The sequence below is a fragment of the Pocillopora damicornis genome, chromosome 9, assembly GCF_964200805.1.
Source record: "Pocillopora damicornis chromosome 9, jaPocDami1.2, whole genome shotgun sequence".
In the NCBI taxonomy this organism is placed as follows: domain Eukaryota; kingdom Metazoa; phylum Cnidaria; class Anthozoa; order Scleractinia; family Pocilloporidae; genus Pocillopora; species Pocillopora damicornis.
Window position 1 is genome coordinate 102,501 of NC_142678.1, and position 26,023 is coordinate 128,523.

General features: G+C 40.1%; 3 protein-coding genes and 1 pseudogene across 4 annotated transcripts; 3 read left to right on the forward strand and 1 right to left on the reverse strand.

Moving 5' to 3' along the window:
- The first annotated feature begins 376 nt into the window (after nucleotides 1–376).
- Nucleotides 377–6,281, forward strand: LOC149039495 (uncharacterized). Its single transcript, XM_089181804.1, has one exon. It carries the CDS (start codon nucleotides 377–379, stop codon nucleotides 3,611–3,613), a length of 3,237 nt encoding a protein of 1,078 aa, XP_089037930.1. The 3' UTR covers nucleotides 3,614–6,281.
- Nucleotides 3,668–5,776, forward strand: LOC149039496 (uncharacterized). The gene has a single exon (XM_089181808.1). It carries the CDS (start codon nucleotides 3,668–3,670, stop codon nucleotides 5,774–5,776), a length of 2,109 nt encoding a protein of 702 aa, XP_089037934.1.
- A 5,676-nt stretch (nucleotides 6,282–11,957) lies between the features above and the next one.
- Nucleotides 11,958–16,819, forward strand: LOC149039497 (splicing factor 3A subunit 2-like; annotated as a pseudogene). Its single transcript, XR_016179604.1, has 9 exons — nucleotides 11,958–12,150; nucleotides 12,505–12,576; nucleotides 12,992–13,039; nucleotides 13,281–13,332; nucleotides 13,981–14,038; nucleotides 14,235–14,284; nucleotides 15,380–15,520; nucleotides 15,706–15,774; nucleotides 16,529–16,819. The product of XR_016179604.1 is annotated as a splicing factor 3A subunit 2-like (transcript).
- A 1,827-nt stretch (nucleotides 16,820–18,646) lies between these two features.
- On the reverse strand, nucleotides 18,647–22,652 carry LOC149039498 (polyphosphatidylinositol phosphatase SYNJ1-like). The gene is made up of 6 exons (XM_089183112.1): nucleotides 21,870–22,652; nucleotides 21,268–21,460; nucleotides 20,305–20,463; nucleotides 19,740–20,061; nucleotides 19,142–19,241; nucleotides 18,647–18,857 (listed from the first exon to the last, which is right to left on the reverse strand). Exons 1-6 carry the CDS (start codon nucleotides 21,908–21,910, stop codon nucleotides 18,647–18,649), a joined length of 1,026 nt encoding a protein of 341 aa, XP_089039238.1. The 5' UTR covers nucleotides 21,911–22,652.
- Nucleotides 22,653–26,023: the final 3,371 nt, after the last annotated feature.

A 26,023-nucleotide genomic window follows, 5' to 3' on the forward strand; every position in this document is an offset into this window, starting at 1 on the left:
TCGGCTTTACAACACGATTGTCTCTGGAACAACAAATTATATGTCTCTATATGAAGTATAAAAGCTGTTTCACCGCTGACCGCTCATATTTGGGTCGTTTTTTCTATCCCCGCTCGACGCCCGTGATGTAGTAACTCCCTTTTCTCCAGACGTGAACTTGGGCCGCCTATGGTGTCGGAGGCATGAATCAGGATAGCTTTCCCGTTTTTGATGATTATACAGTTTAGTTTAACTCTGGAATCCCGTCACGAAATCGACTAAAATTCTATTTATACGATTCGGGATTCTTTAGAGCCACGCAAGTAATTTGGTTTTCATCCGACGGACCACTTCAATTCGATTTCACTGCTTACCGGAGTCCGCAGGGTGAAAACTAATGATGGCAGAAGTAGAAGCGGCATTGGACGAGGCTAAAAGAACGAGGAGGACGGCGAAGGCAGCGTTTACCCGCCGTGGGAATACCTTGCGCAAAAAGCTAAAAGAGAGCAGGCCCAGAGACGAAATTATGGAAGCCTTTCACGGCATGAAAACAGCGTTCGAGAACTTGGTGGTAAAGCACGAGGAATACACACAGTTGATTCAGGACGATGAAGCATTCGAAGCGGAGGAGAAATGGTTGGAGGAGTGCGAGGACTTCTATCTTCAGATGGAAATCGGTGCAAAGGACTACTCGAAAGCGAAATCGGTATCGCAAGGCGAAAAATCTGGATTGGACAGCGGAAAGTCGGCATCGGACAACGGAACACCCATCGTGGAAAGTGGAAAATCAGGATTGGAGAGCGGAACTTCGGAGCTGGAAAGCGGAGCGAAGGACTCAGAGAGCGTAATTGAGATGGAAATCACGAAACAAGTGGGAAATTCAGCAGGACAAGGCAAAGGAAGTGTTAAGGCCACAGCTGCGAACGGAACAGAAACTGAGTCAGGAAATGGACATACGATAGCTGGAGAAAATCCTGGAGGAAACTGTAACAACGGCACCAAACATGAAAGCAGCGTAAATACTTCTTGTGGTTTTAAGATGGAGAAGCCGAAAATGCCTCGCTTCGCAGGGGACGTCAGGGACTATGCGATCTTCCGGTCAGACTTCAAACACGCTGTGGATGGCAGATACAGCAAGAGAGACGGAATTTCTTTGCTCCGTACTAGCTTACAAGGGCGACCGCTAGACTTGATTAAAGGTATCGGTACAGATTACGACGCCGCATGGAGCTATCTGGACTCAGTGTACGGCGACCCTAGATTCGTAGCAGACACCATAACCCAGGACATCACTAAGTTCAGACCTCTTCGCGATGGAGAAGATGCTAGGCTTTGTGATTTGGTGCACCTTGTGCAAAGAAGTTTTACCACACTGAAAGAGGTTGGACGTCCGCATGACATGGACAACAACCACATGTTGGCCCTTATCGAGCAGAGAATGTGCACTGACGACCGCAAAGTATGGGCGCGACACTTAGAGAACAGCGGAAAGGAGGCGACCCTGGCGCAGCTTATTGTGTGGATGAACACTGAGATGAAGTCCAGGATGAGAGCGACGGCAGCATTGAGAAGCACAGGCCCACCAACAAGGCATCCTGTTGGCCATTTTGGATCTGATATTAACGCTCCAAAGTCAGGTCTCCAACACAAGTGTTGGATCTGCAAAAATTCAAGTCACTGGACTGATCAGTGCCAGAAGTTTGCCTCGCTAAATCTAGAAGATAGGATAAAGGCTGTGAAGGAGAACTACGCATGCTTCAGTTGCTTAAAACGTGCCGGAAGAGATCACAGGTCCAGCAATTGTTCCAGAAGACGCCAGTGTCCTGAAAAAAGCAATGGAATCCAGTGCCCTTATTACCATCACCCTCTCTTGCACAGAGCAATTCAGTTGACTATCGCAACTGTTACGTCGGTGATTAACAACCAGAAAGCATTGTTGCCTATCGTGCAAGTGGACATAGTTGGACAAGGCCATCTCCTGCAGAGAGCGAACGCCTTAATGGATTCGGGAGCTCAAATAAGTTTGATCAGGTCGAGTGTGGCCGAAGCCCTCAAGTTAAAAGGAAAGCACGTTGTGATCACAATCACAAAGGTGGGCGGCCAAGAAGAGGAGCTCAGCACGAAGAGTTACCAGGTGCGCATCAGATCACTGGAAGACCGCAGCGCGCACGTCATACAGGCAATTGGAATACCTTGTATTAGTGAGGACATCACAGATGTCAAGGTTGCCGACATTGCAAGACAACTTGGTCTCGAAAAAGGTCAGTTTCGTCGAGGAAATGGACATATAGACTTGCTCATTGGAATAGATCAAGCAAAGCTGCACACGGGGGAAACGAGAGAGGCAGGAAATGTGGTAGCTCGCTATTCACCTCTCGGCTGGGTGGCATTTGGAGCAGTTCCTGGCAAACAGTCAGAGGCAAGTCATGTTTACCACATCAAGCTCGAAACGCCTGTAGACATGACAGACTTTTGGACCACGGAAAGTATGGGTGTTTCTGTAAAGCCTTGCAATTGTGAAGCTGGAAAGCTCAGTCAGATTGAAAGGGAAGAAGCGAAGATTATAGAAGAATCCTGCGAGAAGATAGGCAATCAATGGCTTATCCCTTATCCCTGGAAAAAGGATCCACGTCAGTTACCCAACAACAAGTCTCAAGCAAAGAAGAAATTAGAGGCAACCGAACGACGGCTGTTGAAGAATCCAGATCACGCCGCTGCCTATGATCTTCAAATGGTTGAAATGAATCACTTGCAGTTTTCAAGACGATTAACAGAGAAAGAGGCAAGAGAATACCCTGGTCCTGTTCACTTCATCTCACACCACGAGGTTTTAAGGCCGGAAAGCAAGAGCACGCCAGTTCGGATTGTGTTCAACTCGTCGGCAGCATTCCAAGGGCACAAGTTGAACGAATATTGGATGAAAGGACCTGACCTGTTGAATGACTTATTTGGTGTTGTTCTCAGGTTCCGAGAAAATCAGGTGGCTTTTATTGGAGACATATCCAAAATGTACCATAGAATCCGCATTCCAGAAATGGACCAGCACGTGCACAGGTTCTTATGGAGGAACTTACAGACACACCGTGAGCCGGACGTTTTTGTCAAAACAGTCTTGACATTCGGAGATAAACCAGCCCCCGCAATGGCGCAGATAGCCCTTCGAAAAACAGCAGAAGAAGCGAAAGAAGCCTTCCCAGCAGCAGCACAAGTAATTCAGGATAACACCTACATGGACGACATCTGCGACTCAGTATCAACCACAGAAGAGGCACGTGACCTGACTAGAGATATAGACAGCGTACTGGAGACAGGAGGTTTCAGAGTAAAAGGCTGGGTGTCAAACAGAGCGGAAACACTCTCAGGAGCCCCCAAAGAAGAAGAACAGAAAGCAGCAACGTTCCTGCAAGGAGGAAGTGTAGAAAAAGTGTTGGGCGTGGTTTGGGACAGCAGTACAGATACATTTTCGTTTGCAGTAAAATCGGATCTCCTTGATTGTCAAAAGCCAATACAGCTTTCAAAGAGGAAAGTGCTGAGCCAAATAGCCCGCATCTATGACCCCATTGGATTTGCAAGTGCATTCATGATAAGAGCCAAGATCGCTCTTCAGGCGCTTTGGAGAAGGGGAATCAGCTAGGATGAAGAGTTACCGCCCGAACTGTCTGAGAGGTGGAAAGGACTGTTTCAAGAGATGGTACAATTGAATGGGGTGCGGTTTGATAGATGTATCACGCCGGCAAACGCAATTGGACAGCCCGTCCTTTGTGTTTTCTCTGATGCTTCAGAAGATGCATTTGGAGCTTGTGCATATGCAAGATGGCAATTGAGTACTGGAGGTTTCAATGCACAGTTCATCGCGGCCAAGTCAAGAGTAGCACCTTTGAAGAAACTGACAATCCCCCGTTTAGAGCTTCAAGGTGCAGTGTTAGCCTCCCGACTGGGCAAGACCATTCTTAAAGAGTCTCGGCTGAAGTTTGATAAATCAGTGTTCTTCCTGGATAGCAAGATTGTGTTGGCATGGATCTGCAGCGAAACAAGGCGATTCAAACCATTTGTTTCAGTTAGAATTGGAGAGATCCAAGATAATTCAGATCCTGCTCAGTGGAGACACGTCCCAGGAGAGAAAAACGTAGCGGATGACGTATCACGTGGAATTCCAGTGGAAAGCTTGGCTGGCAGGTGGCAGTATGGACCAGACTTTCTGCGTCTCCCCGAGAGCGAGTGGCCACAAGACTCCCCAGTTGCTGATGAAGTTGAAGTTGAGAAGGAGCACCGTAAAGTTCATATAGTTGGTGAGCAGATCAATACTCAGTCTCCCATTGATTGCAACAAGTTTTCAAACTGGAGACGGCTCATCAGAGTTACCGCTTACGCGTTGAGATTTATCAGGAGACTGCGAGCACGTGGGCGCAAAGAATCGGCAGAGGAAGAAAAAGCACTGGAGCCTGAAGATGGTCCTCTCTCGCCCGAAGAGTTCAATTGTGCAGAGACGCACTGGTTAAAGGAGAGTCAGAAAACCCTGAAAGACCGCCTCAGCAAAGGAGAATTTAGAAACCTCAGCCCTTACGTAGACCAAGAAGGCGTATTGAGAGTAGGTGGCCGAGCAGACAAAGCTTTAGTTTCATATGAGACCAGACATCCTGTGTTACTTCCCCGAGATCATCGGATATCGCGCCTCATTGTCCAGCATGCTCATCAGTTTGGACACCCCGGAGTGGCAGCGACAGTGGCAAAAACAAGAACAAGGTACTGGATCGTTCGAGCTCACGACCTGGCGAAGTCAGTTAAGTTCCGTTGTGTGGTTTGCCGTGAAATTGGAGCAAGAGTAGAATCGCAAGTCATGGCTGACTTACCTAAAAGTTGTCTGGCACCGTTTACTCTACCGTTTCACCACACGTCATGTGATTACTTTGGCCCTTACCGAGTCAGGATCAGCCGCAACAAGATTGCCAAGCACTATGCTGTGATTTTTACATGCTTAAACACAAGAGCAGTTCATCTTGAACTAGCAGCGGATTGCACGACTATGGAGTTTATGCAAGTTCTCAGAAGATTTTATGCCTTAAGAGGGGTTCCCGCGTTGATGATAAGCGACAATGGCTCCCAGTTAGTTGGTGCAGAACGAGAGCTGCGGGAAATGATTGAGGGACTGGATACCGAGAAGTTACAAGAATTCTCCGCGGAAAGAGGAATGAAGTGGCAGTTCACGACTCCGGCAGCTCCACATCAGAATGGTTGTGCGGAATCCTTGGTAAAGAGTTGCAAGATCGGCTTAAAAAAGGCAGTTGGCGAGCAAATACTAACCTCACTAGAGCTGCAGACCTGTCTCGTTGAAGTTGCAAATTTAGTCAACCAACGTCCAATAGGCCGAATCCCCAGTGATCCCGACGATGGTTCATATCTTTGCCCTAATGATATGTTACTTGGAAGAGCATCGTCTACTGTTCCACAAGGACCATTCAGACACACAAAGAATCCTAGGCACAGAGTTGAATTTGTCCAGAAAATAGTCGACTCGTTTTGGACCCGCTGGACAAGAGATGTCTTCCCGTCGCTACTACCCAGAAAACCGTGGCATGCAGAGAAACGCAATGTTCGAGTTGATGACTTTGTGATCGTGCAAACTTCAAGTGCAATTCGTGGAACATGGAATGTTGGCCGAGTAGTCAGTGTCTACCCCGGAGAGGATGGAAAGGTCAGGAACGTAAAGGTTAGAACCCGCACTGGCGAGTATGAAAGGCCCATCACCAAGATTGCAGTTATATACCCAGTAGAGGGATACGACGACAAGGACAAATAAGGATGAGAGCTAACGCCCTCATCGGGGCGGAGAGTGTTTCGAGAAGAACATTGCTCGCGTGACATTTGCGTTACGTTTAAAAGTTTATTTAGTTTAATATTTCACTTTTTCTTTTCACTTATTGATCACCTTGATTGACACTGAAATATGAGTAAGTTGATGGTTTTTAGTTAGTTTTTTTACACGTGTCGTGTCGGAGGCATGAATCAGGATAGCTTTCCCGTTTTTGATGATTATACAGTTTAGTTTAACTCTGGAATCCCGTCACGAAGTAAGTCAGTTGTTTTAAGTCGTTTTTGGTTTCCTTAGGCTTTGTTACATTCAATTATTCGCGTTGATTTCTGTTAGTGTAATTTCTGTAAGACCGCATGTAATTAGCGGTTAAATCTGTTCGTGTTTTGAAGATTATATGATGTGCTTAGGTCTCTTATTTTTGGTTAGGTTCTGTTGTTTAGAAATCTTATTTATTTATTGTTTCAGATCGAATAAAATTCTATTTATACGATTCGGGATTCTTTAGAGCCACGCAAGTTATTTTGATTTTCATCCGACGGACCAGTTCTTTGAGCATAAATCTTTCCAAATCCTGAATAATTACTATTTGTTATCAGAACGATTGTCTGCCGCAATCCTCAACCCTTAACAAAACGATCTATTTTTTTTGGTGAAAGAACGTTTCCTGTCCACGTAGAACGTTTGAAGTACTACCCTTCTGATCCCCTAACTCTATCAACTCGGACGTCGTCCAGTTTAAAAGTTCCATTTTCTAAAAAGCAACTGAAGTGGTTGCGTTAACAAACTTTTTAAGGGTTTAAGTAGTTCAGGAATTAAAAATATTTATACATTTCCATAGTTATTGTCACGTTACAGAAGTGCCCTTTTGTGTTACAAAAGTGCCTGAAAAAAGATAGAAATGTGCCCTTTCCTCCAGCTCTCTCTCTCTCTCTCTCTCTCTCTCTCTCTCTCTCTCTCTCTCTCTCTCTCTCTCTCTCTCTCTCTCTCTCTCTCTCTCTCTCTCTCTCTCTCTCTCTCTCTCTCTCTCTCTCTCTCTCTCTCCATAGGTATCGTCTGGCACTTTTGTAACTTTTGCCTCCTTTTGCAATAATTTGTCCATTTTTACGTGGTAACGCACAACATGTTGTCAGTGGAAGCCTCTCACAATGAACCCCTTGCACACCAACATTAAACAAATAACTTTAAAATCAGAGAGATTGAGATGCTTTATTGTGGCAAGGAGGTTACAAAAGTTCCCTACATCGTGGTAAGCACTTTTTAAAAAGCTTTCAGATCGATTTCTGTACGAAGTTGTAGCTATTACCTTACCATTTATATGCCACACGATTCTCTAAATTACCACAGTAATTTGAATTCGAGATATTGCGGCCCAGAAAATTTTATCGTGTATGTATATGACTTTTCATGTCCATGAAAAGAATCACGATTCGGAAATAGCCCGTTTTTTGCATCGCCAGTTTGAAAAATAGATTGAGTCACTTTGAATCAACCAGCATCCACGAAATTTCAAAGGAAGTTTTACACGTCTTTTTTAAATCTGACAAAGAAAACGAGAAGTGAATTGGATGTTTTCTGATTTTTTGGTGAATTTTTTAAGTTACCCATGTCTCAAAACCGGTAAGGTTACAAAAAGTCCCTATTTGCTAGAAGTTCCAACAAGTGATTTCGGGTTAATTTTGTTAGAGATTGGGAAAAAAAGGTCAACCAATATAGACATTACTGCAGTAGAAATAAGTGATAAAAATTTCAGGTCTTTCCTATAAAACGCAAGGGAACCAGCACTGAGAAAAGGGTTTATGCAACCTTGCCGCATATTGCGTTATCGGGGATAGAGATATATTGGCTTTACAGTTGAATGTGTGACTCAATGCATTGGTGAATGATCATGAAAGGTATACTGGGAAACGCTTCACATGCAAGAACGTTGCTTGTATGGTTTCCTACATACCGGAAAGGTATCCAAAATGAGTGTTGTTAATTTAAATAGTGTGAGCGTTTATAGATTGATCACACCGTTTGTCAAACAACTACCCAAAGGATCCAGAAGAAACCAAGGCTCAAATTCAATCATGAATATCCTCAAAAACAACGGGAATGGGATGGACGCAATTGATTCCATTAAAAGACAAAGACAGCAACTAAAAGGCACTGCGATTAGTAGCGCAAAATATGATGCACCACGCCTGTAAGTCTAATTGTCTCAGGACCGCTCATAGTCGCCTTTTGCGTTCATCTCGTGAACATCTCAGGAAATTGTTTTTGAATGGTTGGCCGGCCATTTCATCTCTGTTTTTATTTCAATTGTTCTTTTTTAGAGGAATCTTCAGAATTTTATTTAATTTTAGTGTCTACGGAGGAATATCCAGTAATATTTTGGTTAAGATGGAAAGGGAGCGGCTAAATAAATGCTAACGCCCCCCTTTTCCTCTTGAACAATTTACACAAGTCATAGGTTATTAGTATTACTCATTCGGGGCTATACTAAGAAACCATCTACTTTTCTATGGGTTTTAGTGTTATATTTTGGTGACTTCATTTTATCATTCTCGGTTATTTTTAATTTTTCGAGTAGCTCAAAAAGCGCGCTAGTTCAGCTCGAAAGCACGCTCGCACTTGTATACTGCACTGCACTGCACTACACTACACTACACCATGCAATTAATTTGAATCACTTTTGGTTATTTTTTTCACCTCAGCATTCTTAAAAAATGAACAAAGACAATATATATTTGCTCTTAATTGCTGAAGAATCAAGTCGCACATCTCATACATGCACTTTTACCGAGAGTGGCTCTGTAACAGTTGCTCTGTAAGTACAGGGTTAATCGAAACTCGAAACACTGTTGAACAGACTGCTCACTTCAGTTAACTAGACCCTGTGAGCAGGGTAACTGGGATACCTGGATGGTACTGAATCCGTGGAATCAAGTGTAATGATACTACGGGTGTCGGACTAGTATACTGAAATAGTGAGCTCAAGTCTGGCCAAGGGCATACACCTGTCTCAAAACATAGGCATGCTATGCATGCAAGAGTTATTTTTTCTAGGGCGGGTGGATTACTTGAAACATTGTAAGTGGTCTACATTCTTACAAAAGGAAAGAAGATTGCTAACGCGGGAAAGAATGAAAATGTCGAATTACCTCACACACAGGTATTTGCTCCAGATGATCGTAATCCAATTACGTTGAAATACAAAACGACTGACAAAATAGTTTTATGGGCAAAAATCTCTTGATTTAATATTTTAACTTTAATCTTTATTACGCTATGCATAGATTTTGTTTCATTTCTAAATATTCCGAAAAAAGGATGATTTTACAAAAGAAATGCATAGTTATGCTTCCAACGTTAGCTTTAATCGTAACTCGTCGAAAAAAAGCTGGACTTAATGAAATGGATTTAAAGAAACAGGAAGTGTCCGCGATATATATCAGAAGTTACCCTATCAGCGCGTGTGCAGTTTACACTACCAGCAGCTCGATAAGATCAAACGAAGCACATGAATCAGTTAACCGATTCATTACTACCACTGCTAACAAGCAAAGGCGAGTGGTTTTAACATTTTTAGTTAAGAGTAAGCCTGTCCAGATTGTGCTAGTACTTTGCAGCAAACTTGTTCCGGCCAAAAGATACTCATAAGAGATAATCGCAATAAGTAAAAAATACATTTGTACCAAATCTGAAAGGTTTTCAAAATTAATTGTTTCTATGCAGAGGAAAATTGGCGCGTATTCGCTTGTTTGTTACAAAGTTTTTCACATTCCCAAAAGTTGCAAAAAGTTGCCACGCACAATGTGAATAGGCCCAAGTAAGAAGGCATTTAGGGGTTACCGCGAACTACACCTCTCCTTGGCTGACTGTACCTCGATTTGTTGTAAAATTATTCTATGGCAAGTTATTTGCAACAAGTGTATCTTGTTCACGTTCGGTTGAGTTAATAAAGAGGTTAAGCATGACGTTTACGGCAAACAGCAAAAATGAAACTTTTCCCGTCTGTCTTCAGCTGTCTGTACAGTAGAGTGAAAATATTTGTATTTGCGCTGAATAGTAGAAGACATTTTTCATCTTTTTTTTGTGTGATTTATTTAAGGATTAGAAGAAAAGAATAAAAAATCAGCGGTAATCTTTGCCGTTTTCCGTCTGCCGTAACCGTCATGCTTAAACTCACTAAGACACGTTTCGTTGAGTTAATATTAAAGACAGAGGTAATAGAATGTTTTTCAATACTTTTTCAGCAAAAAACTGAGGTAATTACAGCAGCCAATGGTAGTTTACTTGAACAGCGCAATGAACCAATATTGAGCAGTTAGGACCAAGCGCAAAAGAAATCATTCTAGCTTTGTAACAGAGATTTTTTTCCTTAAATAAATTAGCGCGCGGTTTTTATTTCAAACAACATCAACTCAAAGGAGCATCAATAACTTTTGAAGTTGACAGCTCTGTTGCTTATGATTCTGACCCATTAATTTAGGTGTATGTGAGATTGTTTGTTGTTTTAGCAAAACGTTGCAGTTGTCGAGACATACCCAGAAAGCCGCTTCTGTACGAATTGTTCTTTTTTTTTGCGTGGGTGACGCAATGTTTGGAAAATGTTTTCTCTTATGGCAAAACTGCACTCGGGTGATATGACGACACTCCATTTAGAGTAATTTTTAGCTGATTCTTAACACACATTGGTGGCGCGATATTTCCAAAAATCATATCATCTTTACAAGCCAAAAAATACATTTTTCTAGCTGAGGCTTTAAGGGTTACCTTTAAGGGAATACCTTTAGGGGAAATGTATGGCACTTCATGTACGTTGCGTTTATTACTCCTCTTTTCACGGTATGTCTTGCCAACAATTTGACTTGAGAAAGCGCAATCACATTTATTGCTACAAAGATTGTAGGCTTTAACTTTACTTGTATCCAGTAAGCTCGGATAGCCAGTACGCTCGACTTTGAAGATTTTCATTTACGTGTATTTTCTTTAAACAGAGGGCAGAATATGGGCAACTAAACAAGCCCGTAAGTTTATCACATCCCATCAGCATCAATAAGCTATTTACTTTGTTGTAGTTGATTCCCTATGAAATAAAGGAATATGTTCGTTCCAGTTATGTTAGCAAGAGTAACCAAATTGCATCAGCATCAATAAGCTCTTTACTTTGTTGTAGTTGATTTCCCATGAAATAATGGAATATGTTAGTTCCAGTTATGTTAACAAGAGTAACTAAATTGCACGTTGTTCTTTTAAAAATTGCTGAGCAGCACAGGCAATAATAAAATTACTTAAAATTTACTTTGTGTTTGCGCCGAATTTCGTTTTCCCTTGGATCATCCCCTTTGCTTGCGTTTGTGCTTACGCTTGTGCTTGCGTCGCTAGTAAAACCAGGCTTAAATGACCCTAGTCAGCCTCCGCCATTTTCGATGCCATCGAAATTATTGATATTACACGGTGAAGCAAAATCTTACTGCTTTACTGTCAGTTGTGTTCCTGAAAGTATGTTTAATTATCTCTGGTAGTTTCACAGTGATTTCCTTCATTTCGACATGCTCCGAATAAAATATAATAGCCAAACTCTCACATGGAAACAAAAGCAAAGGTGTGCCTGACTAGGGTCCTTTACAAAAAAAACGGGAACAAAAGAATCAGTTTGAGGTGGCAAAAATGGTCACAGTTACAAAAGTGCCAGTTTGTTACAAAAGTGCCCTATACTGTTACAAAAGTGCCCTACTGTTACAAAAGTGCCCTATCGAATGTTACAAAAGTGCCCCAATTAGGTTACAAAAGTGCCTTGGGTTACAAAAGTTCCCTACCTTGGTTACAAAAGTTCCCTATCAGGTTACAAAAGTTCCCTTTTTTGGTTACAAAAGTGCCCATTCCTATGGCTCTCTCTCTCTCTCTCTCTCTCTCTCTCTCTCTCTCTCTCTCTCTCTCTCTCTCTCTCTCTCTCTCTCTCTCTCTCTCTCTCTCTCTCTCTCTCTCTCTCTCTCTCTCCATCAATAATGTGTGTGAAGGTTGGGGTAGAGTTGATTTACGAAAGCACCGGGTGGTACAATTGGCGCCATACATCTTATCATCAGAACACATAAGAGAGAAATTTAGTCGATTCGATCTATGGAAACGATCAGATTGATCGCGCGAAAGCGAGGCGTTACCCAGAGGCCCTCTTTGTTCCAGTCTCTCTTACATCCACAGCCGCCATATTTCTTCTTCAACGTTTTCCTTATCGCACTTTGTCCGACATGGATTTTCAAAACCGCGCAGGAGGAAAAACGGGCTCGGGTGGTGTAGCTTCGTGGTCAGAATCGAATAGAGACCGTCGAGAACGTCTACGACAGCTTGCTTTAGAAACAATCGATCTCAACAAGGTAAATATATTTCATAGTTTACGTCGTTGGTTCACAATGTGTGCACGAGCTTGTTTTAACTCGCGTGCATGGCCCACGATAGGACTTGCACGCGTACATTAGCAAAAATCTATGAGCATATGGTATGAAGAGCTCTCGACTTTACGGTTTTCGGCTTCATTATTGGTATACACATACATGTTCAACGTATTTTCAACTTTACTATTTCCACGTTATTTTGAAAGTTTACCACAAGGTAACAATATAACGATGTCATTTTTGTTGAGGTTTTCATTTATACAGTTACTGATGGTATTTTCAAGATTATTTTATTTTAAGGAGTGATGTTGAACTTATATCCTTTTTGATTTTCAGGATCCCTATTTTATGAAAAATCATCTTGGTTCTTACGAATGCAAATTATGTCTTACTCTTCACAACAATGAGGTAAGGTGTTTAGCTTCGAAGTAACTTATGTTACCTTGTTCACTTATCGATGATACTTTAATCAAGGGAAAGCTATGGAAATTTTTTCTTTGGAGTAAATTTTACAAATAATTTCACATCTGTCTTATTTGGATGTTTTAAATGGCCAGATATAATTATAATAATTAAGATCAAATGCAAATTCCACCTCCAAATATTTAGAGTTCACAAAATTAATTCTGTATCTTAGTAAATAAAATAAAGTGACTACACAAGTTCTGGTGCTACAGTTTGTCTTGCTTGCATTTATCTGCTGAAAAGTGATTCAGCTGAAAAATAGCAAACTGTACCAAATGGAAAAGTAATCTATCCATCATCACTACACTCTGAGTAACCCAGATTTATGCATTGATTGTTATTTTTTATTTTTTTAAAGGGAAGCTATCTTGCCCATACCCAAGGAAAAAAAACATCAGTCAAATCTGTAAGGAGTCATGTTAATCATAATAACTAGAAATCACATTATCCTAATACTGGAAGACATTACATAGTGAAACTGAAACAATTATTGGTGCATATGAGCAATAACTAGTGTAGGTCCATGTAGGATGCAGGAAGAATGAAAGTCTGCCTTGCGGATTGAATAAATAGCTGACATACTGTACATGTAGAAATACATCCAGATTAACAATTCTTAGAATAACATTTATGACTTAACTCCATAGGGCTCGTCGAGCTGCTAAAGAAGCAAAGGAGGCCCCAGCTCAACCAGCACCTGTGAGTACCTAATGTTGTGACACTTAATAAGAGTCAGCATGTAATTTTCTCATAACTGAGTCGTCCATGATCAATCCTTTAACTCCCAAGATCTGATTGTTGACTCTCCTCTCTAGCTGATGCACATTCCATTGTAAATTGGTTACAAGAATTTGATTTTAGATCAAGATAACAACTTCTACCTGATAAGTTTGAAATCCTCAATACCTGTTAGCAGGATAATGTATAGATATAGTCACTACCAGGAGTATAAGGGTTAAAATACTACATCTCAGGCAGTTTTATTATATTTGGTTTTAGGTATCAGTTACTTTTACCTTAGATAAATTTGATGTGGATTTTGACCATCTATTTTATCCTGATGTGCTTTATGTTTCAATTGTTTTATGCAAACATGCAAGCTGCCATATGTAAACTGTAATTCATCCTAAAACTTCATATTTTAGACTAAATCTGTGCTCCCAAGGGTGATTTCCTTGTTTATCTAGGCCCTTATAGTTATTTAGGACATCCATTGCTCTCCTTTTTTTTTGGTAATTGTTCGTCAAACTAGGAAAGGGATGCTTGGGTGCAAAGAAAAGTTGTTGTTTCAAGAAAAAAAGGCATTTTGTTTAAAGTTTGTAAATTACCTTTTTATTTTTTTTACAGGAAAAACCAAGAGTATCTGTTAAAAAGTTTGTTAAAATTGGTTGTCCTGGCTACAAAGGTATTAGAATATGTTTATGTTAAAGTTTTAAAAATTTGGCTGGGTTTATTATTTTTTTTAAAAACAAGTTGTAATTTTGGTTAGGAGCTCTAGCAATGTCTTGTGGATGAAGGAAAATTCAAATTAAACAAATTCAAAATCTTTTTATATTTTGCTAACACCTTGCTGTATTGTTCTTTTCCTTTCCTGTAATAAGTTACAAAGCAGAGAGATCCCGATACTGGACAGCATAGTTTACTCTTTCAGGTAATATGTGTGTATCTTTGTGGACATACTTTCATTGCCGTTGTAAACAATGAAAGGTTTATTTAATATCTGATGCATCAAGGAAACCACCAAGAATGCCACTAAGTCAGTGTACAAATTGAAAATAAAATAAAATACTAGCACAGAGAGATTTGATCAGACAATTTTTTTATTAATTGTTTCATTCTACACAATTTTTCCTTGAGCATTTTCACACTGGTTTATACCACTCTGTGGTGTATTTTCAGACAAAAATAATGCATTATAAGCATGTGAGGGCCTGTAAAATGAAAAACTGTATGGGAATGTGGGGGGGGGGGGAGGGGGTGGTGAGATGGGAAGTGAACTCACAAACCCACAGCCCTTTTAAGGGTTATGGCCTTTGGTGCACTGATGTTATATGACAATATCAATCAAATATTTATATCAAAACTTGTTTACATTGGTTAAATTTGACTGAAAAAACTCCAAAATATCTCGAGGTGTTTAAAATCTCACTTCATAAGTTTGCTCAAAAGCTTCCAAACAGTCATAGACAGCTCCAGATTGATGGTAACCATCCAATATCACATAATACTAAACACCTTCAACAGGCAGTCTACAAGAAACATACAAGATAACTTCCTGTGTGTAATAAATTTTGATATGCACATTTTCTCAAATTTTGACACTATATGTGAACCAGGCTTAAGACCCGAACCTTTCTTTGCCTGGCTGAGCCAGATTCTATTTTTTTCCATTGGTACATCACTTTTTGACTTGCAGTTGCTTTAAGTAATTTCTTTGTAACTACATGATCTTTGTGTAAAAATTTTCCTTCTGCTTGCTGTTGAAAACAAACCTGTTTCCTGCCTCCAAATGCTGAATGCAATTTAAGTGATCACAATTTCTTTTTTTTTATTTTAACTGAGTGAACTTGAAAATGTATTCAGCAGTGAATTCCTTAAGTGTTATTTATTGGTGGAATCCCAGGAATATTCCCTTCATTACTGATGCATTCAACCACTATGTTTAAATAAGATAATGGAATTAAATCAATCAACCAATGAATTTTAAGAAGACTTCTAGTAACTTGTAGTCATGAATGTTTTCCAGGTGGATTACCCAGAGATAGCAGAAGGCATCACTCCAAGACACCGTTTCATGTCAGCCTATGAACAGAGAATTGAACCTCCTGACAAGGCGTGGCAGTATCTCCTGTTTGCAGCAGAGCCGTATGAAACCATAGCATTCAAGGTGATTACTTGTTTTAGCCTTTTGATGATCTCTCTGTTTAACTTTACATCATGTAAACTAAGGTCCACCCTCACCCACAAAATTATGCTTCATGATTGGTCAATCATCAGTTAAATTCTTTTTGGACAATGGGTCAAATAGAGATTTTGAATTGTTTTATGGATATTAATTTTTTTTCATCACAGATTCCAAGTCGGGAAATCGACAAAGATGAAGGGAGACTTTGGACTGAATGGAATAAAGACACAAAACAGGTCAGAACATATTCAGCATGTAATTATTATGGGAGGAGATATCATATTAAGGTTAAATTACATGTATCTATGAACTGTAATACACTGTAACACCGATACTGTAGTTCATAAAAGTGTGCAATCTAAGAATTAGGAGACATTGATCAAATGGTAGTAGCAAGGAAAGGAAAACGCATAGCTAGAGGGCAGGTTATACCACCTGGGGGCATAGTTGGGACTCATCTTAAGATACATGTGACCCTTACTTATGTTAAGAAATACTGATGATTTGCCATTATGAAAAGATCTGGTATTCCTCAAAATACCAGCATTGGAAACAACTCTCTTCCCCCCCCCTCCTCCTCTCTTTCCCCCCCCCCCCCCTTACAGAAAATCCTGCTTACACCCCTCAGACTCTTATCAATACTGGACTTCACCGCCTTAAGTTTGAAACTCAATTTACTGTAAAGATAATTAAGTTAGGTTAGATTAGTGGAAGTTTAGCTCTTCCACATGGCTGATGGCAAATGAGGGTGAAAAGTAAATCTAAGAAAGCTAAGTAACTTGTGTTGTCTGGTTCATGAGACCCATCTTCCATTCATTGGGGTTTGTTTCCATTTTAAGTTAACAACAAGTTTGGTCCTGCAAAAAAAAATATTATCAATGAACTTTATTGTACATTAAACCTAGGAATTTTGTAGCCAAGGGGTTTTCATTTTAGGGTTTCCTGTATGGTTTAACATTAAAGTTAACTCTCTGTTCTCGTTTCTTACAGTTTTTCCTTCAGTTTCATTTCCGGTTGACTCCCATTCAAATTCAACAGCAACAGCAGAAGAGAAGTGTCAATCAGCCAGGTGTGCCACCAGGTTTAGCCCCACCTCCTCCGAGGAACATTCCATCTGCCAATCCACTCAACCCATTTGCTCAGCGCTGATAAGCTATGTTGTTTACGTTAACTTTGTAGGACCATGCTTTCTTTTTGACACTTTGAGTTTGACTAAAGAGTAAAATTGATTTAGGAGACTCTTAAATACTATCATCTATGTAATAAAGTGGAATTTACAACTTGGGAAGGTTGTGTCTCTTTGGTTTCAACAGAAAATATCGGTGTGCCTAAAACTTCAGTAACGATGGCAAGGTAAAGTTGCTCAAGTTGCAGCTAAATAAGGAAATTGGGAAAAGGATGCCATAACCTCAATCCTAGAGATACGGTATATCAGAGACGCAGTTACATCACACTTTGTGTCCATTTAACAAACTTTTAGGCTAAATTTGTCTTTTTGTCATTGGGAATTCATATAAATTTTTTTTGTCCTTATCCAAAGTCCCATTTAATTTGAGGTTTCCTTCTGTTTAAGAAGATGCTCTGAATGGCTCAAAATATAGTCAAAGGCTCCTTTAAACAAAAATGTCCATGAAACAAACTTTTGAAATGAAAACACAAAGATAGCCTTGTGGCATTTCCTTAATAGTTCAAACTTGCTGAAAACAGCAATAAAACATATGCGTATACTACGGTATACGTAACGGTATTCGACTACGATGAAAGGTTAAGGGAGGAGAGAGAGACTGAACATGTCAAGCTAGTGGATAAGGGAGGAGAGGGAGACTGGGCATGTCAAGCTGGTGGATAAGGGATGGGACGAAAAATGGGCTTGTCCTACCAGTGGTTGGAAGACTGGGCTTGTTAATCAGTTTCCAGTCATTTGTAACAGCGATACCGCCCTAACAAATGGGTAGAGAGGGAAATTAGAAATGGAATAAGTGTCAAAACAAGACCTCTCTTTATTTTACGTACATAGTCATACGGTTGATTTACGATTTATTACCGGCTCCTAAAGCGCAATTTACACACGCCGCATACTATCTATGGGTCAAACTTGATTAACCACAGGTTTAAGAAGTGGTCTATCAGGTTACAGAGGTCCCAAATAGAGAAGCAAACTTTAATGACATCGCGAGCTAAGAAATACAAAAACGATACGCTGACAAAACCCCGCCTAGGAACACAGCCTTACTTTCGAAGAAACGAAAAGTTCGAGACGAGCGCTGAGAAGAAGACATTATTCTGTCAGTTTTATTCTGTCAGTTTAATTCTAGCTTGTTCCAGATTCTCGGCGAGTTGAAACGGGTGATAGAAGAGGGCACGCGAAAAACCGTGGGAATGGGAGTCAAGCCAACAAAAACCACTTGCCTGGCAAGCGCAACCGTTATTTGTCACTCACACTTCTTTTATTAACCTTCTTCGTCTGTTTTAAAAGTACATATTATGCTTAAGCTCATTATGTGCCAGTCAATCTTGGCTTGACCTTTCTCGCCCCCCGTGCCCAATGGTGGTGAATTTGAAACTTGCCTGGCAGGGGTAGGGAATTTGAACCAAAAGTGTCAAGTAATTCCAGCGGAATTCAAGTAGTATATCTTTAAATATGGAGATATGGAGGTGATAAAGGTGAATAGTTCAAAACTATGGTTCTGAGGAAAAGATCTCCACAATCCAGGTTTCCCCCAGGGGATTCGCCCAGGTACGAGATTACGACATCTTCCTAATTTGACTACCTTTATCTGAAAATAAGTTTTTCAAAGGAACTCGGATGCTTTCGGAGATTAAATAATTTTTTTCTTTTGGAAACCTTAGGTAAAATGTTGAATTCAGTCTAGCCAAATAAAAGAAAAAGTTTATTTTTCGGCCTTCGAAGGTGGGAAGTAACCGTAAGTTTTCCTGTAACCAGTTCGCTACAGCTTATAAAATTTTCAATATTTCCTTGAAAAGCGCCGGCGGAATGAATAAGTATAACGCCAATTTTGGAATATCTGTTAATTTAGTAATTTCTTTTTTTAGACAGAAACGTGGCGTCACCTTACCATTGTCGTCAGTAACTGGGTAATTTCATTCTCACCTCACTAATACAACCGTCCCATAAGGCTCCACAGCATCAAGAAGCTCCGACACATCAATCCCAGCATCCTCTTCAGCTGCTTCGCCACTCGTAACCACAATAGTAGGGTCAGCAAGACCCATTGCTCTCATGACATGGTCATGTACGTCACACTGTTTCTTCCAATCAACCTGCTGTATCTCAATCTCTACGAGGGCAACAACTGGCCTGTGGAAGAGTATTAACGTAAACTTGCAGTGGGCACAAATGTCATCATAATTTAGTATGAGCGTAAAATCCTGTTTTCAACAACATGTCTTATACAACTATGTATCACGTTTTGCTTTTCCTTATATGCCTAAACATGAGAAGTTAAGCCAAACAGCTGGAAAAAAAAACTACACAAAGACCCCAACAATGTTGTTAAATAACCGCTGATCCCACATAGCCAGTAAAGATGAGAAAATTCCCACTTTAAGCTACCTGCTCCATTTAAAGGACAATATATGTACCTGTGATCTGAGGTTTTCAACTCAGCCCGGCCGTAGTATAAAACTTTTCCCGCAGAGAAATTAATTCCTCCCCCTTCATGTGCTTTATCGCCTTTCTTGTCTAAAAGGGAAAAAAAAGGCAATTAGGAAAACAATTAATTACGGTAAGACAGTATAGATCTCTCTATTCCAGTAGTATGTCAACAAAGCGAAAAAATGAGATCTACACTTGTTACAGAATCAAAAAAATATCTAGGGGGAATAATGATCAATTGGTGACTTAAAGACTATCCAGTGTGTGTACTTCATGAATTTTTATGGAAATTTAAACTCGTTCAAGGAGTTTACGGCCCAAAATAATTCTGACACTATCATGATAGACTCTCCTTTACAGTGGTGACCATCAATAAAAAGTTGTCACAGGGTAAAAAGATTTAATACCCCAGCAAGAAAGGACACAATCCGAATTATAAGCGCTGAAAATTTTGAGTCAGAGCGAATCATTTATTGAAGAAATGACCGGTCAAGTATTTTTGTCTAGGAGCTAAAGCACATGGCTTTGTATTCAGCTGCTAGCTGTCAAAAGAGAGTGTGACTTGTCGTCTCCATTATTTTTCACCTTCATTTTCATCCTGATGCTTAATTTCGCCTTTCTCGTCTCCTTTGTCTGCCTCAGCCTCATCGTTGCTATTATCATCTTCCCCGTCCCCCCCTCCCATCAGGAGTGATTCATACCCCTGTTCCAATTGATTCTGCTGCGCAGACACATGTTTACGTACTAATGTGGTTGACTTGTACCGAGGCTTTCTCCGTCTCCAAAGTACGCGGTCGGTCCAGGCAGGAATACGCATCTTCTCGCTTGTATCGTAGTCGTCAGAAAATAAGTCGTACTTGTAAGTTGGAGCAAACGCAATTTTTCCTTCATGAAAGGCGCAGAAGACCTTACAAATAAACAAAATATAATCACTGAAAGAAATGACAAGAGAATAGAGTAAAGTTGTCACAACGATTACTTGTGATGTCAGTTATTTGCACATGCGCGATAACGAACTGAACCCGAAGTGCGATTGGGCGGAAATTTCTATCGTTCCGAGGGGCAAACTGAAGTTAGACAATATGGACCTTTTCTGGAATAGATAATCAGTTAAGTTTCCGTACCATTTTAGAGTTGGCACATAGTTTACCTTGTGTTCATTCCTTTGTTTGATAAGTTGATCTTCCTTTAAAAGTTCTTCCCATTGTTTGTTTTTAATCCGTTCTTTCACTTTGTCTATTGGCAGATCAATGCGATAGTTGAAATCTCCACACCAGAATACATAGTCATGTGAGGTCAAGCTGCGACCCTAGGAGGACCATGTAACAACACAATTGTATAGAGTGCATCTTAAAATACTTCGCTAAAGATTTTGGAAAAACAGACTCTTCATTCATAGATAACGTGCAAATTAGTTCGACTTTTTGGGAATAATCAACATGACAAATGACAAAATGAACCTCTGGACCTGGAATCAAGCGATAAAATGACTTAAGGGGATAACCAAGGATACTGATAATTGTCAACAAAAATGAAAAGAAATTAACATAACATAACAAAAGGTCTCTGTTACTTGAAAATAAATAAAATAATGCTTAGTAGAAACTACAACTTTTTTTTGAAAAAGTGGTGCCTGTAAAGCAGTCATTTCAGCCACTTTTTTAGCCTTATCAAGAGATAAGCGAGTGAAAAAAAACCGCACAAAGGCTTAAGACACAAGAGAGGAAAAAAAAAGAACGAGCTGCCACTGTTCTTTGCTCGCTTCCGCCAAATCCTTTCGCACGACTACCGCTGGCTAAAAGGAAACTGATAGGACTGTTAGACATTCTTCAACAGAAGCCAGGCAACACCTTAGTAAGTGTAGCGTTTCTCTCGACACTATGGAAAATAACTGTTTTAATGTTTACACCCAAGAACCAAAAATTTAGATTATATCTGCCAATATCCCAAAAAATTGTAAAAAATTTAACTCCCAAAGCGCAGTTTTGTCTCTTCGGCGGCTTAGAAGGAAATCGAAGATGCCAATCACTCCTGAGCAAGTCGATCAGGGCGCATAAAGCAGAATACAATAGTGTGCCGGGTACATACTACATCCTATTACATGTTTTCTCACCATGGGAAAAGCTATCCTTGATGTAATATCGTGATAGTCACTGTTCCTATCGTTCACACCCGACTGACCGGCAGCCAGATGTGAGCAAATAAAACAGATGGAAGTGGCGTGAAGTAACAGACGGATGGCCACGCCTCCCTTGTTCCCAGCACTTCCCCCGAGGCCTGTTTTCACAGAATGGACAGCCACATCTCTGAAATAAACCATAGTACGTGCTCGATTCCTTTTGGCTTTCAGTTAGCGCTTTATTCATAACAAGAAAGACTGCGTTTACGTAAAAAGAAAAGGTGTCATGATGGAGGATGGAAAATATAATCTGCCCTGTCGTTATGGAATTCTTTAGAATGCGGAAACGTCAAGGGTTGTAATCGTTGTTTTTCTTCCAAGATTGTGTCTCTGGATTGGTCTTTGTGATATCAAGACGTAAGCAATATTGAAACTTAATTATGATAAAATGCTTCTCGAGGACCCACTCCCCCCCAACAAGTGAAAAGACTCTGTACGAACTTTTGCTTACGTTTCCTAAGCGTCGCGAATTCGACAAATCACCCTCTATGATATAATCATCTTGGATAGAAGATAACATAGAAGAGTTTAATCACCTGATGAATGGGACCAGATGAGGCCGAATAAACACAAACATACAAACACCAACCAGCTGCTCACATGTCACCAGAACATACGCATGATCACGTGATACGATACGGCGCAGCTCCTCGCCCCATTCCTTACGCTGATTTGAACTGAAATTGTTAAAAAAAAGTATCTTAAGTGAAAGTACAAAATAAGAGTCCTTTTATCACTTAAGACTCCAATATAACTGAGAGTATAAAGAATATAAATAGAGATGATTGTCATACAAAAAAAAATAGAAAATAGCATTATTAAAAATAGCGGAAATGACTCTACGTGGGTCATAATGCTCTATTTCTTTCCAGTCTGTGGATAAAGCCATTCTTCAATTAGCTGATGGTCGTAATCTGTTCGGTCCAGTACAACAACTCCGTTCCCTTTGTCAGGTTTTAAAATGACAATGTTTTTGTTCTTCCTTAGCTCCTTAAGAACTCTGAGTTCCTTGAGGTCGGCAGTCGTGGAAAGGTATAAAGAAACATAAGAATAAGCCAAATGAGAAAGATCCTAAGCAAGTTTTCTTGCTTGTTTGGTGTCTCTCAAGTTCTTGGCCATGGTGTGGTTGATGAGCTCAAAGCATGTGAAGACATCTGACTCATATATTTTTGGTAGACGGATGGAATGTGATAATCCAAATTTGAGAATGTTAAGTTGTTCTGATGTGAGACTGAGGGAGGACAGTCTTATTTGATGTAAAGGGAAGAGACGTATTGCGAGTGAGATTTTAAAGCTTCTTCCGGTGAGTCTTGATAAATTGAGCGGTTGCTTTAATAACGTTGTGATGTAATGTCCGTTTAAGAATATAAAAGTCAACGCTGTTCAGGACACTTTGGACATGAGTAGTTGACTGATCTCTAGCGTGGATCAATTTTCGAAGTTCCTTTGAGCGTTTGGCGATGGCACTTTTCAAAAGCTGCTTACGTATGGTGATGGTGTCGTGTCGGTTGGTGTTGGGAAGATTGAAGCTAAGAAACTTAGGAAAAACATTGAAAGATTGACAGTTGCGTAGGAAGCTTAAATCCAACTCAGCTTTGCGGGATTTGAACGAGATCATCTCAAATTTTCGCAGATCAGCTTTCCCGCTATGTCGCGAATGATGTTTCCAAAGGGTCTTGATATTAGCAGGCAAGTCAAGAATTTAAAGAAAGCGACAAAACTTTTGAGTTTGTGTGTGCTAGCTGTAATGCCTGTTACGTCGGTGAAACCTGCCGGCATTTTCCCACACGTGTTAGAGAGCACTTAGTCGGTGATAGGGCCTCTCACATTTTCAGGCATTTGAAAGATTCTCCGCACTGTCGCGCTTTGTGTTCAGCAGAGAACTTCCATGTTTTAGATCACGCCTCTACCGGTTTTCAGCTTAAGATAAAAGAGGCTATTCATATTCAAAGAGAACAACCATCTTTGAATCAATAATTACACCATGTAAATCTAAAACTATCTTTTTAATTCTCACACTTGCGTGCTTTACCTCTCTTCTTGTTGTCACTATTCATCTTAAACAGCATTGTTCTACTTTCTATATAATTCAACTTTCAACGCTTTGTATAGTAATTAACTGAAGATGACAGAAGTTTATGTCGAAACATGTTTTACAAACTCAAAAGTTTTGTCGCTTTCTTTAAATTCTTGACTTGCCTGCTAATATCAAGACCCTTTGGAAACATCATTCGCGACATAGCGGGAAAGCTGATCTGCGAAAATTTGAGATGATCTCGTTCAAATCCCGCAAAGCTGAGTTGGATTTAAGCTTCCTACGCAACTGTCAATCTTTCAATGTTTTTCCTAAGTTTCTTAGCTTCAATCTTCCCAACACCAACCGACACGACACCATCACCATACGTAAGCAGCTTTTGAAAAGTGCCATCGCCAAACGCTCAAAGGAACTTCGAAAATTGATCCACGCTAGAGATCAGTCAACTACTCATGTCCAAAGTGTCCTGAACAGCGTTGACTTTTATATTCTTAAACGGACATTACATCACAACGTTATTAAAGCAACCGCTCAATTTATCAAGACTCACCGGAAGAAGCTTTAAAATCTCACTCGCAATACGTCTCTTCCCTTTACATCAAATAAGACTGTCCTCCCTCAGTCTCACATCAGAACAACTTAACATTCTCAAATTTGGATTATCACATTCCATCCGTCTACCAAAAATATATGAGTCAGATGTCTTCACATGCTTTGAGCTCATCAACCACACCATGGCCAAGAACTTGAGAGACACCAAACAAGCAAGAAAACTTGCTTAGGATCTTTCTCATTTGGCTTATTCTTATGTTTCTTTATACCTTTCCACGACTGCCGACCTCAAGGAACTCAGAGTTCTTAAGGAGCTAAGGAAGAACAAAAACATTGTCATTTTAAAACCTGACAAAGGGAACGGAGTTGTTGTACTGGACCGAACAGATTACGACCATCAGCTAATTGAAGAATGGCTTTATCCACAGACTGGAAAGAAATAGAGCATTATGACCCACGTAGAGTCATTTCCGCTATTTTTAATAATGCTATTTTCTATTTTTTTTTGTATGACAATCATCTCTATTTATATTCTTTATACTCTCAGTTATATTGGAGTCTTAAGTGATAAAAGGACTCTTATTTTGTACTTTCACTTAAGATACTTTTTTTTAACAATTTCAGTTCAAATCAGCGTAAGGAATGGGGCGAGGAGCTGCGCCGTATCGTATCACGTGATCATGCGTATGTTCTGGTGACATGTGAGCAGCTGGTTGGTGTTTGTATGTTTGTGTTTATTCGGCCTCATCTGGTCCCATTCATCAGGTGATTAAACTCTTCTATGTTATCTTCTATCCAAGATGATTATATCATAGAGGGTGATTTGTCGAATTCGCGACGCTTAGGAAACGTAAGCAAAAGTTCGTACAGAGTCTTTTCACTTGTTGGGGGGGAGTGGGTCCTCGAGAAGCATTTTATCATAATTAAGTTTCAATATTGCTTACGTCTTGATATCACAAAGACCAATCCAGAGACACAATCTTGGAAGAAAAACAACGATTACAACCCTTGACGTTTCCGCATTCTAAAGAATTCCATAACGACAGGGCAGATTATATTTTCCATCCTCCATCATGACACCTTTTCTTTTTACGTAAACGCAGTCTTTCTTGTTATGAATAAAGCGCTAACTGAAAGCCAAAAGGAATCGAGCACGTACTATGGTTTATTTCAGAGATGTGGCTGTCCATTCTGTGAAAACAGGCCTCGGGGGAAGTGCTGGGAACAAGGGAGGCGTGGCCATCCGTCTGTTACTTCACGCCACTTCCATCTGTTTTATTTGCTCACATCTGGCTGCCGGTCAGTCGGGTGTGAACGATAGGAACAGTGACTATCACGATATTACATCAAGGATAGCTTTTCCCATGGTGAGAAAACATGTAATAGGATGTAGTATGTACCCGGCACACTATTGTATTCTGCTTTATGCGCCCTGATCGACTTGCTCAGGAGTGATTGGCATCTTCGATTTCCTTCTAAGCCGCCGAAGAGACAAAACTGCGCTTTGGGAGTTAAATTTTTTACAATTTTTTGGGATATTGGCAGATATAATCTAAATTTTTGGTTCTTGGGTGTAAACATTAAAACAGTTATTTTCCATAGTGTCGAGAGAAACGCTACACTTACTAAGGTGTTGCCTGGCTTCTGTTGAAGAATGTCTAACAGTCCTATCAGTTTCCTTTTAGCCAGCGGTAGTCGTGCGAAAGGATTTGGCGGAAGCGAGCAAAGAACAGTGGCAGCTCGTTCTTTTTTTTTCCTCTCTTGTGTCTTAAGCCTTTGTGCGGTTTTTTTTCACTCGCTTATCTCTTGATAAGGCTAAAAAAGTGGCTGAAATGACTGCTTTACAGGCACCACTTTTTCAAAAAAAAGTTGTAGTTTCTACTAAGCATTATTTTATTTATTTTCAAGTAACAGAGACCTTTTGTTATGTTATGTTAATTTCTTTTCATTTTTGTTGACAATTATCAGTATCCTTGGTTATCCCCTTAAGTCATTTTATCGCTTGATTCCAGGTCCAGAGGTTCATTTTGTCATTTGTCATGTTGATTATTCCCAAAAAGTCGAACTAATTTGCACGTTATCTATGAATGAAGAGTCTGTTTT